The sequence below is a fragment of the Prunus mume genome, linkage group LG1, assembly GCF_029339155.1.
Source record: "Prunus mume cultivar Tortuosa linkage group LG1, ASM2933915v1, whole genome shotgun sequence".
Taxonomy (NCBI): domain Eukaryota; kingdom Viridiplantae; phylum Streptophyta; class Magnoliopsida; order Rosales; family Rosaceae; genus Prunus; species Prunus mume.
In genome coordinates this window covers 28,087,113-28,109,412 of record NC_142698.1, presented here as the reverse complement: position 1 = coordinate 28,109,412, position 22,300 = coordinate 28,087,113, and the positions used below count along the sequence as shown (strand labels likewise).

Sequence of the window (22,300 nt, the reverse complement as noted above, 5' to 3'; positions counted from 1 at the left end):
ATAAGAAACTTCCGGTATGATATAGCTCAGTTTGTTGAGTTATTCCACCTCCACTCATGTGGACAAAGGTTTTTTTTTTAAATTATGTTTCCCATTACCAATTGGTTTGGGAGAAACTTCAACTTCCTTTATGGTATCGAGTGAGTTCGCCCAACGTGTGAAGCCTAACATCCACACGTGTTCCATGTCACCCAATATGTTTTATCTATGTGTTAAGCTTGAAATTTCACCATACTTGAGAAGATTGGGGGAAGAGGGCGTGTGAAAATGTGAAAAAATATCTCACCTGCAAAAGTTAAGAGATGTAATACAACAATATAGATATGTTGAGATATAATTTCATAATAACTAAGAACTGACAATAATTTAAAAGGAACGATAATATTAATGAGTGTGGATGCATGAGCCCATATAATAACACCAAGAGGATGCCCTCATCTGCCCAACACCGAAAATAAAGTTAGGGTTTAGTGAAAGATGGCGATGTGTAACTGCGGCCGCATTGGCTCTCAGTACTGTCAGCTCAGCATCCGCCAATCAAATGGCAAAGATTGCAAAAACTAGACCGACCAATAAAGTTTGGGCTCACCTATGTTCCTAATATATAACCCCAACAAACCCTACCTTCGCTTTACCATCCGTGGTTCATGAGCTTCCTAACTCTCATCTCTTTCAAGCACACACACAAAGTCAGGCCTCTGTTTCTTTCTCTGTCATATTGCTTTCTATTTTATTTGTTTTCTCTCTCTCTAATCCTAATTAACATTTGTTGATTATTTCTAATCTTTTTTTTTCCTCATTTTCTCTTTCAAACACTGGAATACCAACTGGAATTTTGTCTCTGGATATGATCGTTTCTGTGGGAATCTGAATTTGGTTTTTTTTCTTTCATTTTCAAATTGTGTTCTTTGTCGGAATCGATCGATCCTTTCGGAGAAACCTGAGCTGGATATCAAAATCTGTGAATTGTGAACAGAGTATATGTAACCTTTATCATTATTATTTTTCTCAAATATTCTTTGAGATTTTTTATTATTATAGATTAGGTAGTACCTTAAAAAAAAAAAAAAATAGGGTTTTGTTTTGTTTTTTGTTTTCTTCTTGGGTCTAGTTTCAACACGTTAGATTCTTCTTGGGCTACCCCTCTTTACGTTTTGGCCACTGGCAGTAGGCCACGTAAGCTTATTCCTCGTGGACTTGGTGCTATTTAATTTGTACACGATGAAACTAAAATTCTCCAAACTATTCCCTTCACTGTGTTCTTCTTTGAATGTCCTTAGTCTTCTGGTTCTTTATATATATATATATATATATATATATATATATAAATAGTTTATGTATCATTTTCTTGTTAGATTACCTCTTCAAAATCCACAAACACTCGGATCTCGATCGGTACATGACTCGTATATATGCTTTGATGATATAAAAAGATTGACAGTCGTTGTTTGCGGGCGTAGCATCATCAAGATTCACGCACATGCAATTAACTTGAAAGTTTCTCTCTTTGCCAAAGTTTCTTTCAAAGTGAGAATCTTGATGATGCTGCATCGGCAATAAACCACTATACAAAAGAGAAGACTCTCTCTCTCTCTCTCTCTCTCTCTCTCTCTCTCAGTCTCACCAGTCTTTCACGGTCTCACCAGTCGCTAAGGCAACTTTTTTCACTTCAATGATTTCTTGCTTTCTACTGTTAGGTGTGGGTTCTTTTTAAATTCGTTGCTTCCTATTTTTAGGTGTTATTTTCCTTCGATAATTAAGGCAGCTCATATCATTGGAGAAGTGTGTATAAGTGTTGTTATATATATGGCTCCTCATTAACTCTGCTCTGCTGACTTTTGACAGATCTGTGATTATTCTTCTGAGAAAAGCTGAGTGATTGAGTCTGTTTATGGAGAGAGAGCGAGAGACTTGAGCCTCGATGATGCTATAAAGCCTTTTAAAGCATTTTGAAAAGGTGAATATCTTCAAACCATTTATAAATATTTCACATGAAGGTAAATTTTGTTGTGGGTCGGTTTTCAGTTCTAGTTCAGATCCACCCATGAACTGTCCGGATCGTTTAATACAGAATCCAAAAACTATGTATTTTTTCATTTCAAACAAGGAGTGCATTTTGATTTTAACAACAATATTGGCTCTTTGGTATGTAGTTTCTAATTAATAAAGAATAGAATAACTCAGAAACAACCCGGTTTCGGAAGATGCGAAGCTATTGTTTTCAAAATTGAAGAAGCTCACTACTAGAAAATGCCTCCCCTTTCATAAAAGACGGATGCAGAAAGGTGAGAACGAAACAGTAAGATCAGTACGTAGGTTTTCCATGGGATGTGCAGGAAAAGAAACAGTATTAATGATCTTGTGTAAGATATGCAGCTGAAGCTGAGAAAGAAGTTAATTTTAATTAGGGTGTGTGTGTGTGTGGGTGGGGGCTGTTTGATGCCTGTTTGATTGAAAAACTTAATAATTGTTTTATGAACAATGTTCCAAGTGGTTTCGATCTCTAGCTGTGGAATCAGTACTTCATTGAAAATGAGAACTTCGATATGTAAAATCGTGGTGGGAACTTGTCACAAAATGTCACATTGTGACTGCCTGCCATTCTTGTCCTTGCCTCTACACTTTGTTTTGTGGACCAAACAAAGAGAGTGATCATCTCTCCCAACTTGGACCCCTCGACATAATATTATTCACTCCAACCTCTTCAATAATACTTCACACGTGACAGTGATAATTCAGACCATGGAGATCTGTGTGCCTCTATCACTATCCACGCCTTTTTGATTCACATATGCATCCATTATTTTTTCTGGTAATTATGAGGAAGAACATAACTCGTGGCCTCTTATCCGTTAAGGTAAACTTTGTGTACTTGCAATCACTCTAAACCTCATTTATAGTTTAAATTTGAGTGTCGTGAAGCTATTGATCATAGGATTGATCCGATTATACATAATGCTAGGACCACTGATTATAATGCAGTGATATATATATATATAATATATATTTATATTTATATTTATGTAATGCTAGGACCACTGGTTTCTTAATATTTACTATTGAGGTTGGAGGGCATGATTTCCTGTTTATTAGATAACTTCCATAAGACTGGAACTTTGAGGTACTTTGTTTCTCAAACACATTTTAATTCAATATCTTAATCCCTATACTTGATTCACTTCGTTTTCTCGTAATCGAATCTGTCATAGAATTCAACGTTTTGAGTTCCAATCATAGCTGGAGTAGCTTGATCATTTGCAAAATTTGAATTTCCAGTGGTGGATGTTAGGTTTTTGCTCAAGAATGAGTCTTTCTAATATGGCACTGCTCTTAGTCGTCTGAACGCTAAACAGTATTCAAACTGTCGAGGTCCACAAATTATTTTTAGTTATCAAATTAATTTGCCTCTCTTTTCGTTTTGGTGAGGTTTTAAATGCATCTCTGTACTTTACTACTTTAGAATCGTCTTATAATTTATAGATATGTAGTTTGAATTTAGTTTTCCATGTATATAGTTGCAATCGTACTTTGAATTTGTCTTCCTAACCTCTAGTATTTTACAGAGGCTGGTAGGTGTGGACGTCTCTGCATCGAATATTGTAAGAGGACGGTCGATTGGCAGTACATAGTCAAGCTCCTAGTCCTCTCATAGTCCTGTGCAGATGCCCACACGTAAACAGTTTTACACTTAGAATACTTTGAAAACCCTTCATACCCTCATTACAGATGCCAATACATGAACAGATACATGCCGTATATGCATCCATACCACTAAAATATTATACTTTTCCTTACGATTGGATACACAAAATACTTTTGTATGGCACGATTTGGCGTGGAGTCACATTTGAACGACATAATGCATGAGAACTAGCGGGGATGCTCTAGAGAAATTTCTGGACAAAATTCTGAGTGGATCACTTGATTTAATTTTCGTTTGGAAATCAAAGAAGGGACAACAGATCCAATTATAGGGAAATTTAACATTTGGTCCATCTTAAATAACATGTAAGGGGGCATCATTAATCAATGAGGACCACATCAATTTATTATAAAGTTGGTCCTATTTTGTACATAAATTTATTTCTTGCCAAGGCCACTCATCATCCCTCATGTTGAGCAAGAACACGAAAACTTTATCACATGGGAAATTATGAGTACATAACAAAACTATGTCAATCTGTGGGGTTGTATATATTATTGCATAAATGTTGCTAAACAGCAAATGTAATTCTAGCTAATTATGTATTATTGTGATGATCATGATTATCAATCATGATACTAATAACAATGATGATGGACGATGGAACCATGAAATAAATATATAGAAATTTTATATATATAGTCCCCTTCTATTAATGGTTTGGATTGTTGAAAAAAATTTCATGGGGAATCCTAAAAGGTGTCCCTCAAATAAAATTATTTGAGGGATCGCTCAATGGAAGGGGACTGTATAAAATAGGACCGCAATGGAAGGGGTCTAAATGAAAATGGTGTTAATTACTAATTAGGCAATGTTGTCCAATTGAACCTTTACTAATTATTTTCTCATATTATACACCGACATGGTGTTTAGGGAAATTGCAAATCGCATATGGACTTTTCATCTAATGTTTCTTTTGCAATTGACCACCCTAACTTGAAATCCGTGGACGAAAGAAAAACCCGAAATTGATAAACGTCATTTTTATTAGTATCAACTCTGCCCTTTAAATTAATGCTACTGATAACCAAACTGCGACTACATATTTGCAGCCACAATAGGCTTATGATGGTGAATTAGCAGGAAAAATAAACCAATATGTTGTTTAATTGTGTTTAAATATGTTAATTAATTACTTTAATCTATTTCTAATTCCATGAAAGAACCTAGATATACAAGGTTCATATCAGAAGCAAGTTAACATGACACCTTACGATGTTAGAATGAAGATCCATTAATCTTTTAAACATGAATTGATATTCATTTGGTATTAGTAATTCAGTCTTAGCTTCTATATATATATATATATTACATTTGGGATTAATAACCAAATCTACAAATCTACAGATTTAGATGATGATATTTAAGGTTAGTTGTTCGTTTAGCTTATTACAATTCATGTACGCACGCCAAAATTTGAATATGAGTCATTTGAAATTCATTTCATATGTACTATAATTAGTGGTCCTAGCAATCAGTGGTCCTAGCATTATGTATAATTCATGTCGAATCCAATTTTTTTTTTTCAAATGCTTCCAATCAAATGGAGTAATACATTTCGGATCATTGAACGGAATACGAAATCATCCAAATTTCTAAGCTTAGTATCTCAGAATGTCAGTCCTTTTATCTTAATTTGTGGGTTAACATTAAAACTATGTAGCTGTGTTCATGCATAGTGGAAAAGCCCAAAAGCACAAGGGGTCTCCATGGTCGTACAAGGTGGTCCAAGTGATGCCACCCCGTAGGTGTACATGTGGCAGACATGTATGCAACTGAATGACCATCTTGGGTCGCATGCAACAGATCTCCTTGGACAAGAAAATCCAACTATTATTTGTCGTAGACAGAAGCTTGTGTCTTGTCAGAGCAGTTGAGGCCTCAGCTCGAGCAAGAGGCCTTAGGGCCCCCCCATTCGGTTTTCAGCGCTCAAGTTTTGTCAGGGTAAGAGTTGGGCTCCACTAATTCGGGCAAGCCCAAAAGCAAGATTTTCCTAGACAAGTTAACCTAATGCTAATGCTGATGTCATTGTGACATCAGCAACCAATTTAAATAACCAAAAAAATTTAAAAAGGCCAAAAAAACCAAAATTTTCAGATTTAAAAAATTTATATATACCTAGCCATATTTTTCACTTCCCGCACAAACTCTATACAAATTCATCTCCTCATATCTCTTGTAAATAGTGGTTGACTTTGAATTGCCATGACAATATGTGAAAAACCAACAAAAAAAATTGCTAGCCACCCATGTGAATAGTAACAGCCCTTATATTTTGCCATGGCAAATAAATGAAAATACTCTTATGATTCATGCATCAACCTGTTGATATATATTCAATACCCTGCATTTAAATCCTAAATTTGCTCTATAGACCCTTGTTTTTTTATATAAAGATTTTGATCCAATTTTTCCCTTCAACAAGGCTTTAAAAGAAATACCATCTCCTTTGTTGGAATTATTGAAAAACACACTTACACTTCAATACTTGCAACAATCAGGATTCAAGTTGTATAGTTCAAATGTGAACAAAAAGAGGGGGACAAAGTTTCGAGGCTGATGTGAGGATGTGAAGTATTTTTCCACATCGGAAAGTTAAGAAACATTGCAAAGGTTTATAAGGAACTGGGTCACTATCTCCATTGCTAATTGATTTTGGGTTGGAATTAGGTCACTTTCTTTTGATCCCTAACAGATGTAGTGCGGTTTATCTTTTTTTACATTTTTCTTCTTGGCTAGCTCATTGGAGATTCTAAATTTTAGCTATGAAACTCCAATCCCATTATTTACTTCATTTTAGATAGGTAACATAAGTGACACATCAAGATTTGAATTCAAAAGGCATCCTTGAATTGTTATTTTGTTTTCATCAATTTGAGAAGTGAGATATGAACTTGAGATATTTTTCAACATTAAAATAAAAAATACAACTAAATCAAAAGCTAGTTGATAGGAATTTCAAGTAAATTTTATCTTTGATGAATTGTGTATGTGGCAAGCCAGGTAACTCTACTCTATATTCACACTGCATCATAGTTCAACTATATGAGCAACATATGCAAAAAAAGTGTCCCGTGGTGGTGACATAACTTTGAAGTCTTAGGGATTTTCATTTAGGATTTTCAGCCGTTTTAACCTCTCAACTATGACCATTGTAGAAATTAACACCCTGAATTTAAAAAAGCAGCCAATTTTAACAATGCCTTTAGATTTTAGAGTGCTGTTAAACGAACCCTAAAATTAACTGAGTACACCCTACTATAAAAGTATATATTGAATTATTGATTTACCCTAATATAAAATGACCAAAAAGGATATATGGAATTGTGAAACAAATATAATTTTAATAAGTACACCCTACTAACCATATAAAGTGATTGCAAGAACTTGGAATTGCAAGAAAAGTGTCAACAGTTTTAGTAGAAACATAAATCCATGTGAAAAGTCAAAGATTTATAAACACTATTAAAAAAATAAAGCTGAAAATCAACTATAAAATAATACTACAAGTATAGATGCTATATCTCTTTATAGCTATAGATGCAACGGATTTAGCAAAGTTTTCTATTTCTACAGGATCAAGGTCAATTGTGGCCAATTTTTCCCCACAGCATTTGCACAAGCCATCAGCTCCAATAGTTGTACGCAACACAGACCATTTTCCTTTTCCCAACCAACCCTACCCATGCCAGCCCCCACCCTCCATTCTCAATTGCCTCCCTTATCAATCTTGGATCCCATTTTATTTTTCCAACTCTTGCAGCTTCTTTGCTATGAAACCAGTTCATAATTAAATTGGCAGTAGACGGTGAGACCCTCCTTACACTTGTTCTTAGTTTGTGCAGCATATAATACACCTTGTCACCTTTACCGACTCCCATACTCACTCGTAAGAGGGCCTCTAGTTTCAGGCTCTTCTGGATAGACACCATTCTCCAACATGTGTTTCTCAACAGCAAATGCTTTATCAATATCACCACTATGACAAAAATAATGCTACAAGTATTAGGGTGTACTAAGGGTATTTTTGGTAGTTCAATAGGGTGTACTTAGTTAATTTTACATTTTAATTAAAATATTAGAATGTACTTAAGATTATAGGGTATACTCAATTAATTTTAAAGTTCGTTTAGCAGCAGTCCGATTTTATAATATTTCATCGACAATTCCGTCAATAATGTTAAGTGCGGTGCACGTGGAACAAAAGCAGAGGGCTATTTCGACACAGCAAGCAACAATCATGTCTTAAATGGTCATATGGCTCCAAGTCAACGTCTTTGAGGTTGCGGGACCACCATTAGTCGTCGTTTTGGTTTACTCACATCACCAGGCCGACGACGACGGGATATAGAAGCTACATCGCGAACTGGTTACTATTGACTCCAAGTTCAACGTTTTCCATGGGCATATGGACTTAGAGAGAGAGAGAGAGAGAGAGAGAGAGAGAGAGAGAGAAATTCAATTGAACAACCCCCCATTGAACAAGGCCGCTGCTATCTCCACTTTTGTGATCCACTCGACTTGGACTTGGCTGAACATGTATGTTCCATCGCATCTTCAAACCACTTCCTCCTCTTCTTCTTCTCCTTTTAACTGTCTACAAATGATGGGTATATTGAGACAATGACTATATTGCCTTCCAATTATGTTGCACATGTGTCTCACATGCAATTTCTGACGGACTTTTGAATGAAATGTGATAAAATTTAACGGTAGGTGTTAAATTGGTCATTTTAATTAATTCAGATGTTAAATTGGCTAACTTTTTAGTTCATGGGGTTAAGTTAGATTGCAGTCCTAGTTCGAGAGGGTCTAAGAGAATTTACTCTTTCATTTATTTTGCCGATGAAATTGAACGAAATTAGATGAAGGGACAGTATTATTGACAAAAACTGAAAAGTAGAAGATTGCATTGAAGTGATCCAAGTTTTGGCACTATACAGAAGCAAGAAGCAAGGTCTTCTTGGCACAATCTGAAGAAACAAACTCCTTAGACAATCTAAAAATGAATAAAGGCATTTTTGTCCAACCACTACAAAATATACGTTCTTCTTAATGAATACATCCCCCGAATGAGTTGAATCCTAAAAGGCCAAAAGACAAGGTCACACCAAAAGCAGGTCTAATAAGAAGATGTGCATAAAGCCCAGAAGAATGCAAATATTCAACACAACAATTTGATCAGCGAACCCAACAAATTTTTTATTTTATTTTTTATTCAAGCAATATGGGGGAATTTGGACTTAAAAACTAAATTTCGGACCTAAACGCTCTTAATCACTTAGCTATAAGTTCTCGTTACGAACTCAACACTTCAATTTATTTATTTATTTATTTATAGTTGACCCACAGAGAATTTAAAAATGATCAAACTATGAGTGTCACTGAGCAAAATTGAGTGCAGAAGAATCACTATAATGAGCCATCTCACCATCAACAAATGTAAAAATCATGGGACTTAAATATTTTAAAAGTTTTAACGAGTGCACAGAAGAACTCACAAAACAAGCAGAAACCAGCAAAAATGAGCCCAAAGGCCAAACAAAGCACACACAGGCAAACAGAGGCCCAAACCGATGCTGAGAATCAACACAAAAAACAACCGAAAACGATAAACATAATCCTGAGACTTCAATCTCCAAATCAAAAATGTCATTCCAGAACGTCCTCAGAACCCTCAATACTGTCAAAAGAACACCCGCCAGACCCTATCAAGAATTCATAGAATTAATTTCTAAAACCCCAAAACTGTAACTTCAAAACCCCTCAATACCACAACCATATCCCTCCTCTCCAAGCTCAAACCCAACTCTCTCAACCTCATTCTCTCAGACCCCAAATTCAAATGCTCCAAATGCTTGCTTTTCTTCAACTTCCTCCTAAAAAACCAGTCCTTTATCTCATTCAAGATTGACCTCCATGCCCACTTAACCCTCATTTGCAGGCTTCTCAGGCAAGAAAGTTCACTGAAGCTGAGGAAATTTTCAAATGTATCTCAGTTGATGAAAATTCCAGGTACCCTTTTTCTGTTATTGCTTCTGCTGCTGAAATTTGCTGTCTTGAACCTAGAGTCAAAGCGAAATTGTTCAATTTGATGATTAAAGTTTATTCGGATAATGAAAGTTTCAACCAAGTTTTGGAGACTCTTGATTTTATGAAGAGTAATGGGATTCAGATTGATGAGAGGACTTGTACTGTGCATTTGCTTGCTCTCAACAGGAGAGATGAGGTGCAAAAGTGTTTAGATTTCTTTTATCGATTGCTCGAATCGGGCACTAAGGTCTCAGTATATTCTTTGACAGTTGTGGTAGATGGGCTGTGTAGGAGTGGGGAGATTAGAAGGAGTAGAGAGTTAGTGGAGGAAATGGTGAGAATAGGACCTAAACCCAATATCATTACATTCAACACAATTGTGGATGCTTGTGCTAAGAGATGGAACTTTCCAGAGTTGGATCTGATATTGCTTGTGATGGAAAAGGAAGGAGTGGCATTCGATATCAAGACGTATCAGTTCTTGATTGATGGGTTCACGAGTTCTGGAAAGGTTGAAGAAGCTGAAAAGTTGGTTGGAGAGATGCATGATAAAGGATTGAAAGTGAACACTCATTTATACAATTTGATAATAAATGGCTATTGTAGATTTGGGTCTATGGAAAGTGCTCTTTCTTTATTTCGTAAGATGGCTGAGAGAAGTACATTCCAGAATGCTGATACGTACTGGGCTCTAATAAATGGTTTTTGCAAGGTTGGGGCGATGGGGCTGGCAATGGAATATTTAAATGAGATGCAGAAGAAGGGGATTGAATTGGACAATGTTATCTTGAATATATTGATTGATGGTCTTTGCAACAAAGGGATGGCTGATGAAGCTTTTCAGTTGCAGGCATTGATGGTGAAAAAAGCTTTTAATGCTGATTTGTCTGGGTGTAAAGAGACAGTAAATGGATTATCTAAATTGAATCAGGCTGAGGAAGCAAATGAGGATGCCGGACCTAATTAATTAGACAGGTGCAACAACTTAAAATAGGGAGCTTCTCTACTTTGCCAATATATGAAGAAAATTGGGGAAAGCTATCATTCAAGGAAGAGATGAGATGACAGGGGGCTAGGGGGAGGAAAATGGGAGAATGAAGCTCAGAAGCTCAGTGAGGGGTGAGGATTAAGGATCATGCTTGATCCAGACCATGATTTCAATATCTGTGAGAGACATTCTTTTTTTGCGGCTTTTATTCTAATTGTGGTAATCATTTCTGCTTGTGACAGCTCCAAAGAAGAAGAGTTCTTAAGAGTAACTTCTTCTGTGTGATCATAGTTAGCAGCTGCAATTTCGATTCGGCAATATATGGGAGAACAAGTTAATTACCCATAAAATGGCCCACTGTAAAATTAAAGCTGCAATGAATATGCCCCCTGTCCTTGGCTGTTTTATTGGGTTACAAAGTCTGGATGGCTGGAAAGAAAGTGATTCGAACTCAAATTGAATGATGAGCAGTGAACTGTGGTCTGCCATTTAGTTCATGGTATAGTTCATGGGGGTTTACAAATTTTATTGGGGAAACTTACGATTTTTTCTGTTGAAGGATTGTACACCTTTAGGATTTGATCTGAACACTATACTATCACCAATGAAAGGATTTCTTCTAAAGTTATACATTCTTTGGAAGTGTTGTAATATTAAATCAGAAAGATGAACTTGAATTTTTGTATTCAATTAAACCGATCAACTTTTGCAATTCATAAGTTCGTTCTGCCTGTTTAGGCTCTCTTTTCCCCCTGAACGACTGTAGTGAGCTATATCTGGTTTATGGTAAATGGTTTCTCCATTTCCATTTGCACTTTTATTTTTGCCAAGTTTGTTTCATTTTCACTTGTTTTAGTTAATGATTGCCACATAAAAGATGAAGTGAACCTTTTGTCTTAAGAAAGGAATTTTGACTATCCCAAGTTTCCTTGTTGTATGATATGTTGTTGTAGTTCTGTGCTGCTTCCCTCATCATATGTTGATCAACCCTAGTCTGACTTATACATCCTGACTCTTAATTTGAGTTGGGTGTGAACTCTATCCCTCCAACTCACATTGCCACTATAAATGGAGGTTGTGGGAGGCTTTAGAAATTCTCTCCCAAAGTTCAAACTTTCATGCAGCCTCCGAAAACCAAAAGCTATTTGACCATTTCCTTCGGTCTAAGGTACGCAAAAGCTAGCTCTCGTAGTCAATACTATGACCTTTAGGTCCCGTTTGGTTCACATAATGAATTTGAGTGGAAATCACTTCCTATGTCATTTCTCAATGGATGGAAAATAGAAGATTCACTTCACGTTTGGTAATGCTAGGAAAGTAACCTGGGAGATATCACTTTATTTCATTTCCCATGTTTGTTTTGAGTAGGAATGAAAAACATAGTTTGTATAATTTTTCAATTATACCCTTATATTAAATCAAATAAAAAAAGAATGCATTTAATGATATATTGTAATTACTAAATTTTTAATGAAGACAAAATGGTCATGAAAAATGTGCATTTAATATTGGCTCATTTTCCCAAATTTTTCCCATGAGGAGGGAAAACAAAACCTCAAGTTGAAAGGAAGGCTTCACTTCCCCCCCTACTTTCTTATGTGTCAGACAACCATTTCTCATGCTTGTACTTACCAAATATGAGAAAATAATTGATTTCTCATCCCCAAGCCTCCTTTCCCATGAACCAAACGAGCCTTAAAGAATTAGAATTGTGCACTAAAGCTCTAGTTGGCATTGGACTGTCTTCTGGCTCAAATGCAACACCATTCAGCTTGTATCTAGGGTTATTCGTTTTATTAGTCTCTGAACTTTGACCCGATTTGTATTTTAGTCCCTCAATTTTCAAAATTGTTCATGTGGTCCTTCAACTTTAGTTTCGTTAAGATAATTGATCCTGCCGTTAATTTTGTTAACTTTTTCTGTTAAATACAGGGGTAAAATGGTATTTTTGTATTATTTTTAATTTCAAATTTTTGAACATTCCTTTCACCCCAAAATTAAAATAAAAAATTAGAAACTAAAAATTAAAAAATCTTATTCCTATCCACAGTCAAACTAAAAATTAAAAATTAGTTCTTATTCCTAAAAACTTGAATTTTTTGTTTTTGTTTTTTGTTTTTAATATTTTATTCATATTTTAATCAATTTAAAATTTAAAATATATAAATACATTTTACCCATGCATTTAACAGAAAAGTCAACAAAATTGACAATATGACCATTTGTCCTAATGAAACTGAAGTTGCAAGACTACATGAACGATTTTAGAAATTGAGGGACTCAAATATAAATCTGGTCTAAATTTAGGGACTAATAAAATGAATAACCCACTAAGATAATTTGGGTTTTTATGCTTGGTAAGTCAACTTGAAGGTATCCGTGTCATTTTACACTTCCAAACCTTGGAAGTTAACCCCTAGCAAATTTTGTCTCGATTTGTGTAGGAATTGTTTACAATTATTTGGAAAATTTATTTTTATTTATTTATTTTATTTATTTATTTTAAGAGTAAGGAACTTGTAGCTGAAGTGATATAAAACAAATATCGACAAACAAAATATATAACTCAGCCCGATATTACAGAGTGCTTATAACTCAAGTAGTTCAGAGCAGTTCAAATCTCTTCTCCTTTAGTATCGTATAAAAAAAATTTATAAATAAATAAATAAACCAAGCCCATATCTCACAGGGATATACTGGAATTTGAGGCTGAATATATAAATAGAGTGATAAATTTGGTTTGTCTTGTATTTAAAGCTATGCCAAATGAAGGACAAGTAGAGTAGAGATAGAGCGAATATTCCAAGGATCGTCTCCTGTCAAACTTGAAAGGTAATGTACTCCCTTCCCAACCAAGGTTTCATGGTTGCTTCAACTATCTACATATCTCTCCAATTTCTTTCTTCAAATTGGCCTCAACTGAAGATTGAAGTATACAAACAAGAGGGAATTGGGCTCGCAAAATGCTGTAAATCTACACCAATCTGCATAGTTTTTCAAAGAGAGACTGTCTTGTGGTTACCAAAGCAGAACAGAAAAAGGATTGCACCAAAGCCTATCAAGCAGCATACAGGAAGGTATGGTTTATTTTTACAGTGTCCTATTTGAAGTAATGTTGTAGCACAAGTTTTTTTTTTTCCTCACAAAGCACTCACAACAACCAAGTCTAATATATTTATATAAAACAATATAAAATTACATTATTAAAATTAAAAAAATCCCACTATGAAAGGTCATAGGCTTTCACCATGTCCAGCCTGAGACTGCAATTTCCTCCTCTAATTTGCCCTTTAGAGAGAATCTTTGGGAGCATCATGCACACCTTAGCCTATAATCTTGTAAGATTTCCCAGTACCAAAAGAAAGAAGGGTTTTGAAAGGAAAGAAAAGTATAAAGTAGATTGCCTAAAACGGCCATATCACCTCAAATAAGATATGGCACTTTGAAGCGATCTTTTTTTTTTTGTGGACGAAATTGAAGCGATCTTTAGGGCTGATAGAGTTGAGAGACTTCAAATAGAAATACATGCAGAACATTCATGCTTGTTACGCTTCTAAAACGGCCAAGCCCCATTTCCCTCTCTATTTTTAGTAGTGGCATATCCAACAGCACGCTGGAATAACTAATGGGATGAATCATTGTTATAGGAATTATTTCACTTCCCGACTTTCCATGTGTTTACTAGCGCATGGATATTGAAATGATTCAAATCCTTGACTTCATACTAACACATAAAAGAATAAAATTTATGTCATTTCCACATTAAAATTCTTATTTCAATACATGAAAAACCAAAAACTAAATCGATTAGGAGGAAGTAGTTGATCCCATACCCATTCATCCTCTCCCCTATTCGTAACTTCCCGATTCATGACTTTTCCCATTTCAAATAAGTAAGCATACCATAAGTGCTAACCTAGTGAGGGCAAGCCTAACATACAATACACGTATGAACTTAATAAAAGTAAGAAGTCCCTATGATCCCTTCTCTATAAGGGGAAAGCTGCTTAGAAAGTGAAGCCCTTGCAGAGGATGTGTGGAACAGTTGCATCCCCTACCAAACTGTTCACTTGCTATAGGGTTGCGGCCAACCCTCGGATGCTTGCAGTACTCTGAAATTTGAGTAAGAAATAGTAAATTAAGGACGTATGGTACTTTCAATTTTTTTGTGTGAACAAAACGATATTTGCAGTTAGTAAGGGATCTCCATCTAGCTTCTTCTGGGGATTCGATTGGAGACGAACCTAAAGCCCTAGTTTTCACCCAGTTATGGAACTATTCAACCAGCTTTTTTACAGGAAAGAAAGCAATGCATCGGCCATAAACCAAGTTATATAGGGTCAAATGAAAAAAAAACAAATCCTTCACTTATGATTCGTGAACAAGTGAAGCAATAAAAACCAAAACTATCTTCCTATCTTCTACCGAAAGAGTGGAGAAGCACTTTTGCTACCGAAGCCGGATTGTGTTATTGTTTGCTGGATCTCTATATGCCCATTCTTAGCCAGATGCAACTCCTCCCCTTGCTGGCCTCAGCAACTTGGTGAATAGTGGGCCAATACATCTTGAACAGAGATTGAAAAAACAACCGATTCCATCCCTGTTAGAAAGAATAATGAAAGGCAGGTTGGTTACCCAACCATAGATAGCGCTAGCATACAACTCTTAAATCATGTTAGAATGCACCCCATATTCAAAACTACCCTAAAATCATGCTCTCATTCTAACAAAGCTAACAGATGCATCCAATGCTCAAAAAACAGTACCAAACAAAAATACATTTTAGATCCATTCCACTGCAACTGCCTAAAAGCATTACTGTACAGATGGGGAAGATTTTAAGTTACCTAATTACTCTACAAAAGGAGGCTAAACATAGATAAGGAAGAAAAAGGCAAGGATATGAGAACACTAAAGCTTCAACAAAATAGTTGTCCTAGCACTGAGGGGCTCCAGAAAGTATGGGACCCCTGATTATTGACCCATGCCTTCCCAAGGCTGGAATGCTAAGGGAACGTCGTTTTCTAATTTTCACATTGCCAGAGCACGGCATTGTCATCTCATTTTTCTCCAAGAACAAAGATGAGTATGAGCACAATGGTTCAGAAAATGATTGGTCTCTAGTTCTAAGGAAAAGATCCAGGTTCTGGCGATACTTATCCCCTTCTTTATCGGCTGATTGATCATCGGAAACAGGGAAAATCTTAGGATTGTCCCCTCTCTTCTCCTCCCCTGACCAGTATCCATTTCCCTGCACGTCCTGCATTGCAAGGTCATCGTACTCTTCATCCGATTTTGTAGACTCCTCATCCACTGACCCTATCTGCAAGATAGTATGAAGTTTAAGTAAACGATTAATTGACGTAAAAGTAGAGTTCAGACTCTCATCTGATGTGACCAGGATTATAACAGTGTAAAGATCCAAAGTTCACAAATTTATTAGCCTGGGTCAGACCAATTATCCACTCATTTTAAGCTGTCTATCATTCATTTAATTTATATTATCTGTATATAACATGGGTAATGATTTCCCCACTCCAATTTTATCCACTTACACTTCTTTTTTAGTTATAAAATGGAGTGTAAGTGAATAAAATTGGAGTGGGGAAATCACCACTCTATAACATACATATATATATACACACACACGTGTGTGTATAAATATTTATATGACCCTAAAATATTTCTGGGGCAAGCAGAGTTATCAGATGCAAAAAGCTGATAAAATTCAAGTTGTCCTAATCTCTTCAGCTTCCAGTGTAAACTAATAATAATCTAAAACAAAAGCAATTAATACCTCTTCATAGTCCTGTTTGTCACCATCATCACTTAATTCCTCATCACTGCCTGCATCAGCCTCTTCATCAACCTCTTCATCACTTCCATGCACTGAATTTTCTTCCTTCAGCTGAAGGAAAAGAAAACAATAAAAAATTGAAGAAAAACAGTAAGTTGAACAGTTGAGGAAAAAATGATAGGTAAGAGTTTTTTCCCACGGAACAATTAAAATTGGTGTTCAAAAGTACCTCTTTGGCAGGCCCCTCAGATATCCGTGGCGAGCTGCAGCAAGAAGAGGGATGACTTCTTCCAATCTCAGTTCCATCAGCCCTCGATTCATCCACACTTCCAGCACAACTCGGGCCACCATCACTGGGCCAAGCGCTGATCCCATAGAGACCAAACTGAAGGTTTACTTGCTCTGCGCTGCCAATCTCCAAGTCAGTCCCATGGCAAAATATAGGCTTCCCATTCCTATCAACTGAATCAACAGGCCATGCCTTTGCCACAGATCCATCAGTATTTACAAGAGCCATCAGATGCCTGGTTGAACCTTTCCTCTGGATCAGCTGAAACATCCCCTTAGAACTCAAAGAATTGGCTGCACACTGGTTCCTGTACTCCTCATCCACTACAGTAACTGTGTTTCTTGGGGGATCATAAAGTTGCTCCCCTGCTTCACGCCTACGTAGGCAACTGAAGACGGTTGCATGGATGGCTGCCACACTCTTGTCAACATTAGTATTGTTAATTTTGGGGACAAGATGCTTGTCAGCTCGCTTGCAGAGATATTCTTGGATTGTTCTGATGTTTCGGATATATTTCACATATTTGTTCTTTGCTGGGTCCAGTGTCATATACTTTGCACGAACGGCAAATCGTTCCATGTGCTTGTCCTCATTTGTGATGTATATCATGAATGGAATGATAGAAGGGTGTTTCTTCATAAGCCCCATCTGGGATTCAAAGAATTATTTAGAGAGGGAGAGATAACAAGTATAAAAGAACATGAATATATTTAAACAAGGAAACAACAAAGGGAAAGAGAACTATAGGTAGTACATACCACAAAATTAAGACTAAGGTGAACACCTTCGACAATAACTGATTCTCTTCGTTCCTCCCATGCAGTGATAAGCCGATCAAGACTGTCAATCACCATCTCACTTTGTGCTTTAAACCCTTCAACTGCCATCTGCTTTGGACTGATCAATTCAGCAGTACTCGAACCAACATCTGACATCCGGGTATCAGATTTCCCAAAGGCAGAGCCATCAGGCATTCCATCTTTGGGAAGTGAGTGTAAAGTTCCAGCTAATTTTTTGGCTTTCTTTTTGGCTTTTGCTTCTGCAACAGACACTGGATCCAAGCACTCCCCAGCATGGTAGGTTGAAGCCCAGAGCAGAGGGTTTTGTTTATCGTCCACAAAACTCCTCATCATGTGCCGAATTGAGTCAGTAGATATCACAGTTGTGATTCCCAACCTACTACCCTGCAAGACTTTATGGATTACACCCAAAACCCATAGCAGCACACAAATTTTTATTCTTATTGATTTTCATCATACAAAACTTGGACTATCAGACAATGGCCATATATAGACAATCACAATGAAGATACATATTACATCATATTATGTCAGATTAACAACTAACAAAAGCTAACACCAAAAAATAAAAAATCAAAAGGAAATTATGAAAACAAAGAATGGATGAACTCAAATACCAGCAATGAGGACAAAGTAGATTTTCCACAGCCACTAGTGCCACACAACAGTACAGTCACAGATTCCTTCCTTTCACGGATTCTGTAAGGAAAAAATATCCTGGTGAAATTAGGAAAATAACAGAACAAAGACAGGAATTTATAACTCAAAAGAATGCAATAAACAACATAGAAAATGACTCCACATCACAAGGCCATAGAGAAATACTGAACATTTCATTAATGTTCATCTTCTTGTTCCAGCTGCATTACTAAAATCCCCTTATTTTCATCAATAATCTAAAACTATAATGATTGCTGCATCACTTAATTAATCAATTGTTATGCCACTAGTAAATTTTCAGGATGATATAACAATACGGACTTCTTTCCTTGAAATATGTAACCACAGAAAACGTCCACAGATGTCACTGTTATCATAAAAGTTCCATAAGAAATACAATAATTCTTACACTAATGTTAATATGATACACAATTACAGCTTTAAACATGTGTTTCCATATTTTAATGAAATGCAAATTGATGACACAGCATGTGAAATATGTAGCCAGAATGCGACCACAGATTCCCAGATTGCACTTTTAAATGAATATATGTAAATAAAGTAAATGTATTTTCAATAAAGATGCAAGACTTCTTCGTACCTGCATGCCAAAGCTAAGTCCGCCCTCTGGTTGGGACCGACATACTTGTACTCAGCCAAAGCATCACAAACAACATCTAAGAAAGTTTCTCTCGTAACAACAACAGTCGTGCGTATTTTGTACAATTCAAATGGAACACTCTTATTGCTGTCATCCTTCCCTGAAACAAAATGCTTGCAAGCCTCAGCTTTACTAGGGGAAACATTTTCCGTTCCTTCTGGAAGCAATACACTAGATGAGCTTTCGTTTCTTATCAATTCGAAAACCCGCTGGCTAATCTGATCAAAGAAAAATATATATGGCGTTAGTGGTTACATTTCTCAAGTAAAATAAAACATTGGAATCAGTCAAGTTACGTACGAAGGAAACATGACAACTCACCAGAAATATTATTATTCTAATAATGAAGCAAATGACCTGAACTCTAAGGTATAAAATATATAAAGATCGTACTGACATAATAACATAGTAAAGAAATCATGTAATGAAGAACCAAACTAGAGCATCGGAGTTATCATGGAGTACTACCGTGAGGTAAAACAACCTGACAACTGGAACAAACAGCTGATTAATTTGACTGAACCTATCAGCTAATGTAGACATTTCTAAAACAATGGCCAAGACGTTGCTGGTATTGGACTTTTCCGACAAGATTAATGAAAAGTGAATAAACTAATGTTCCAAAACTAACATAACACAACAGAAAGAACTGTTCTACATATCCAAGCAGGTTCAGTGAGATACACACAAGCAGAAGAAACACACTATAAACTGTTAATAACCCAAATTGGAATATAATTCAATAACACAGTTCAACCTCTTGGCTATTCACAGAACTGGAGGACACTTGAAAGCATGTGAACAAAGTTCAAGGGATTTCTCACGCAAAACAAACCCTACCAAGGCAATTGGAACATGAGGGATATTATACCCCAGGCAATTTTAATATTAAGTGCAGGACATATATAGTCAGATATTGATTTGCAGAAACACCATTGGAACTTACTCAACAGAGCTTATTGCACAAAATAGAGAGATCCATCAATTAACAGAGTCAACTCTTGAAATTTAAGAGCTGAAAAAGCCATAAGTGATGGAAAAATTGGAAAGTAAATGGAGGACAGGATGAGAGATCATCAGTTAAGATGGTTAAAGCACAATAAAAACTAACGGCTCCACCAGCAGAATAATTGTTAACAGGTCAAGTCGAAGGCGACCCAGGAACAACATAACGGTCATAACCCACCTTTTTTTTATTAAAAAAATTAAGAAGCGCCTGGACTTAATCTGTGATAATGACATTTTGCACCATAAATTGACACATAAGAGAATCACTCTACAGAACGCCAATTGTACAAACGAGACTAATAGACCAACAAAAAATTAGTTCAGAGAAGCCTTCGTTGACCAGACTCTGAATAGAATTCTTTCACCAAAAAATTCAACACAATACAATGTATCGTTGAAGACTTCGAAAAGTGAAATTCAGAAAATTTGCAGAACGCATTACAAGCAAACGCAGATCTACCCCACAAACACCTTCCAAAGCTATTCACAGTAATAAATTCAAAAACCAAAATACACCCTTCCTCCTGGAATTTAAATTCTGGACGCCCTCAGCAAAACCACACAACCCATAACTACAAAAGTTTTAAATTTTTCAACAACAATTTAAGATAAATTCAAAAGTCAAAAACTTTGTGTATACCTTAAAGGCATGCCGAGGCTTGCAGCCCATGAGTTGCAAAGAGCTTTGCAAAACAGGGCGCGTATATCGAAAAGACTCTTTTCCTTTCTCTCTCTTAGCTTCATCGTCCACCACCACTATGTACAACACCTTCGTCGCCTCTGTCATCTCTGCAACAACACACGAAACCAAAAAAATAAAAAATCAGCTCAAAATTACCGACACCAAAATGCATAAACTTTCGAAGACAAAGAAAAACCAAATTCGACACAATGATTAGCCCGTGACGATGTGATGTTAGCACGTGCAAAACATGAAAGAGAGAGAAACGAAGAGAATTGAAGGCAATGCAGGTTTGTGAGAGAAAATTGAGAAACGAAGAGAATTAAAGACAATGCGAGAGAGAGGGAGAGAGAGAGAAGGGACCTGAAAGTCGGTGATCGAGAGATTTGAAGAGCGAAAAAGACGAAAGCAAAGAGCTGTTTCTCAGTCTCTAATGGCTTTAGCTTGATGATCCGCCATTTTCAAGAACGCGATCTCGGCGTTTTACTCTATCTCTCGCTCGCCACTCACCACCTGCCCTCCCTCCCTCCACGCATCGCACGCAGCGACCCTCCACGAGTCTCTCTGTCTCTTTAACACACCACTTTTTCTCTCTAAAACTCGTCTTTTTGCAAACACACACTCTCTCTCTCTCTCTCTCTCTCTCTCTCCTCTCTCTCCACTCTGATCTCAAATGACCGATTTGGGCTTCGATCGGTGCGGGAATTGCAAATCCTTCGCGTCGAGATTTATAGGGTGGAAGTGTGGGGCCTGGGAGCGGCGTTCAAGGAATGGTGAAAAAGGTAATTTCGTGAAAAGGTGGGGTGATTGCGGAGACAGGGGGAGTTATAATGAGATGGACGAAAGGAAATGGTCCACAAGGACAAAGAGGAAAAGGACTTCGGACCAATTAATTTTAATTTTTTCGGAAATTTAATTTTGAGATTTTCGTTTAAAACTTTGATGGATCGCGCTGAAAAAGGACACTGACCATAACCAGCGTTTGATGGGTATGAAAATTGAAATCAGAAACCAAAAATTCAATTAATTGGAATTGTTAGCTAGGATTTTTGTTTTTCTCGTTTTTATTTTTTTGGTTAAAAGAGATAGAGATGAATGACATGGGAAGGCAATTTACGGCTATTTTTATTGGGGTTTGGCTTTTGATATTCTCGTTTGATGTGAACTTATCTATTCGGTTATAGGACAAACTCTTTGGTTGGTAACAAAATATCTTCTTCTTTTTTTTTTTTAATACGTAAACGAAAATTACAAAACAAAACTTCTATGGAGTAAGGAAGCTCAAAGAGGTCAAAATAGAAGGGAAAAACAACATGAAGGGGTAACCCCAAACAACAGAAGTCAAGAGGCCATGGCCCATATTAGATACAACATCTGCAGATGAAATTAGCCTCCCTAAAAATGTGTTGAAAACAAATAGAATCACTCAAGGAACTCAATTGCCAAATATCCTAACATGAAAAATCGAAAGAAGCAAAGGAAGGAGATTAGATACATTAGAAGAACGTTGTTAGATTTTTTATTTCTATACAAGCGATATTGGTGAAACTGTTTATGCATCTGGATTAGAATATGTTAAGGGTTTTCACAACACTATCAATCAAGGTGCCATGAAGTTTGAACCTGAAACCACAGGTATGCAAGTCAATGTCTTTTTCACTGGGATACACCTCATTGAC

At 36.4% G+C, this 22,300-nt stretch overlaps 2 protein-coding genes and 1 long non-coding RNA gene across 4 annotated transcripts; 2 read left to right on the top strand and 1 right to left on the bottom strand.

The window, feature by feature from the left end:
- Positions 1-695: 695 nt before the first annotated feature.
- On the top strand, positions 696-3,906 carry LOC103325778 (uncharacterized). The gene is made up of 2 exons (XR_513662.2): positions 696-1,957; positions 3,564-3,906. It is a non-coding gene; the product is annotated as an uncharacterized LOC103325778 (long non-coding RNA).
- Positions 3,907-9,277: 5,371 nt separating this feature from the next.
- On the top strand, positions 9,278-11,455 carry LOC103325767 (Pentatricopeptide repeat (PPR) superfamily protein). The gene is given in 4 exon segments (XM_016793957.2): positions 9,278-9,446; positions 9,449-9,655; positions 9,658-10,855; positions 10,967-11,455. Coding segments are annotated over 3 exon segments (1,347 nt in total). The 5' UTR covers positions 9,278-9,352; the 3' UTR covers positions 10,704-10,855; positions 10,967-11,455.
- A 3,387-nt stretch (positions 11,456-14,842) lies between these two features.
- On the bottom strand, positions 14,843-21,324 carry LOC103325754 (P-loop containing nucleoside triphosphate hydrolases superfamily protein). 2 transcript variants are annotated; one of them, XM_008227944.3, is made up of 9 exons: positions 20,985-21,324; positions 20,580-20,728; positions 18,872-19,149; positions 18,228-18,309; positions 17,569-17,994; positions 16,751-17,458; positions 16,522-16,632; positions 15,881-16,047; positions 14,843-15,324 (listed from the first exon to the last, which is right to left on the bottom strand). In XM_008227944.3, exons 2-9 carry the CDS (start codon positions 20,724-20,726, stop codon positions 15,225-15,227), a joined length of 2,019 nt encoding a protein of 672 aa, XP_008226166.1. In that variant the 5' UTR covers positions 20,727-20,728; positions 20,985-21,324; the 3' UTR covers positions 14,843-15,224. The 2 variants fall into 2 exon arrangements, with proteins under 2 accessions (XP_008226166.1, XP_008226161.1); XM_008227939.3 differs by lacking the exon at positions 14,843-15,324 and having other exon boundaries at positions 15,446-16,047.
- Positions 21,325-22,300: the final 976 nt, after the last annotated feature.

What these genes read in the sequence shown, in the direction of transcription:
- LOC103325754 (XM_008227939.3), bottom strand. Translation starts at nt 20,726, where the DNA reads ATGACAGAGGCGACGAAGGTGTTGTACATAGTGGTGGTGGACGATGAA. An exon ending in GACTTAGCTTTGGCATGCAG is followed by an intron (nt 18,310 to 18,871) that starts GTACGAAGAAGT and finishes TTTTCCTTACAG; the next exon opens with AATCCGTGAAAGGAAGGAAT. An exon ending in CTACTTTGTCCTCATTGCTG is followed by an intron (nt 17,995 to 18,227) that starts GTATTTGAGTTC and finishes AAAGTCTTGCAG; the next exon opens with GGTAGTAGGTTGGGAATCAC.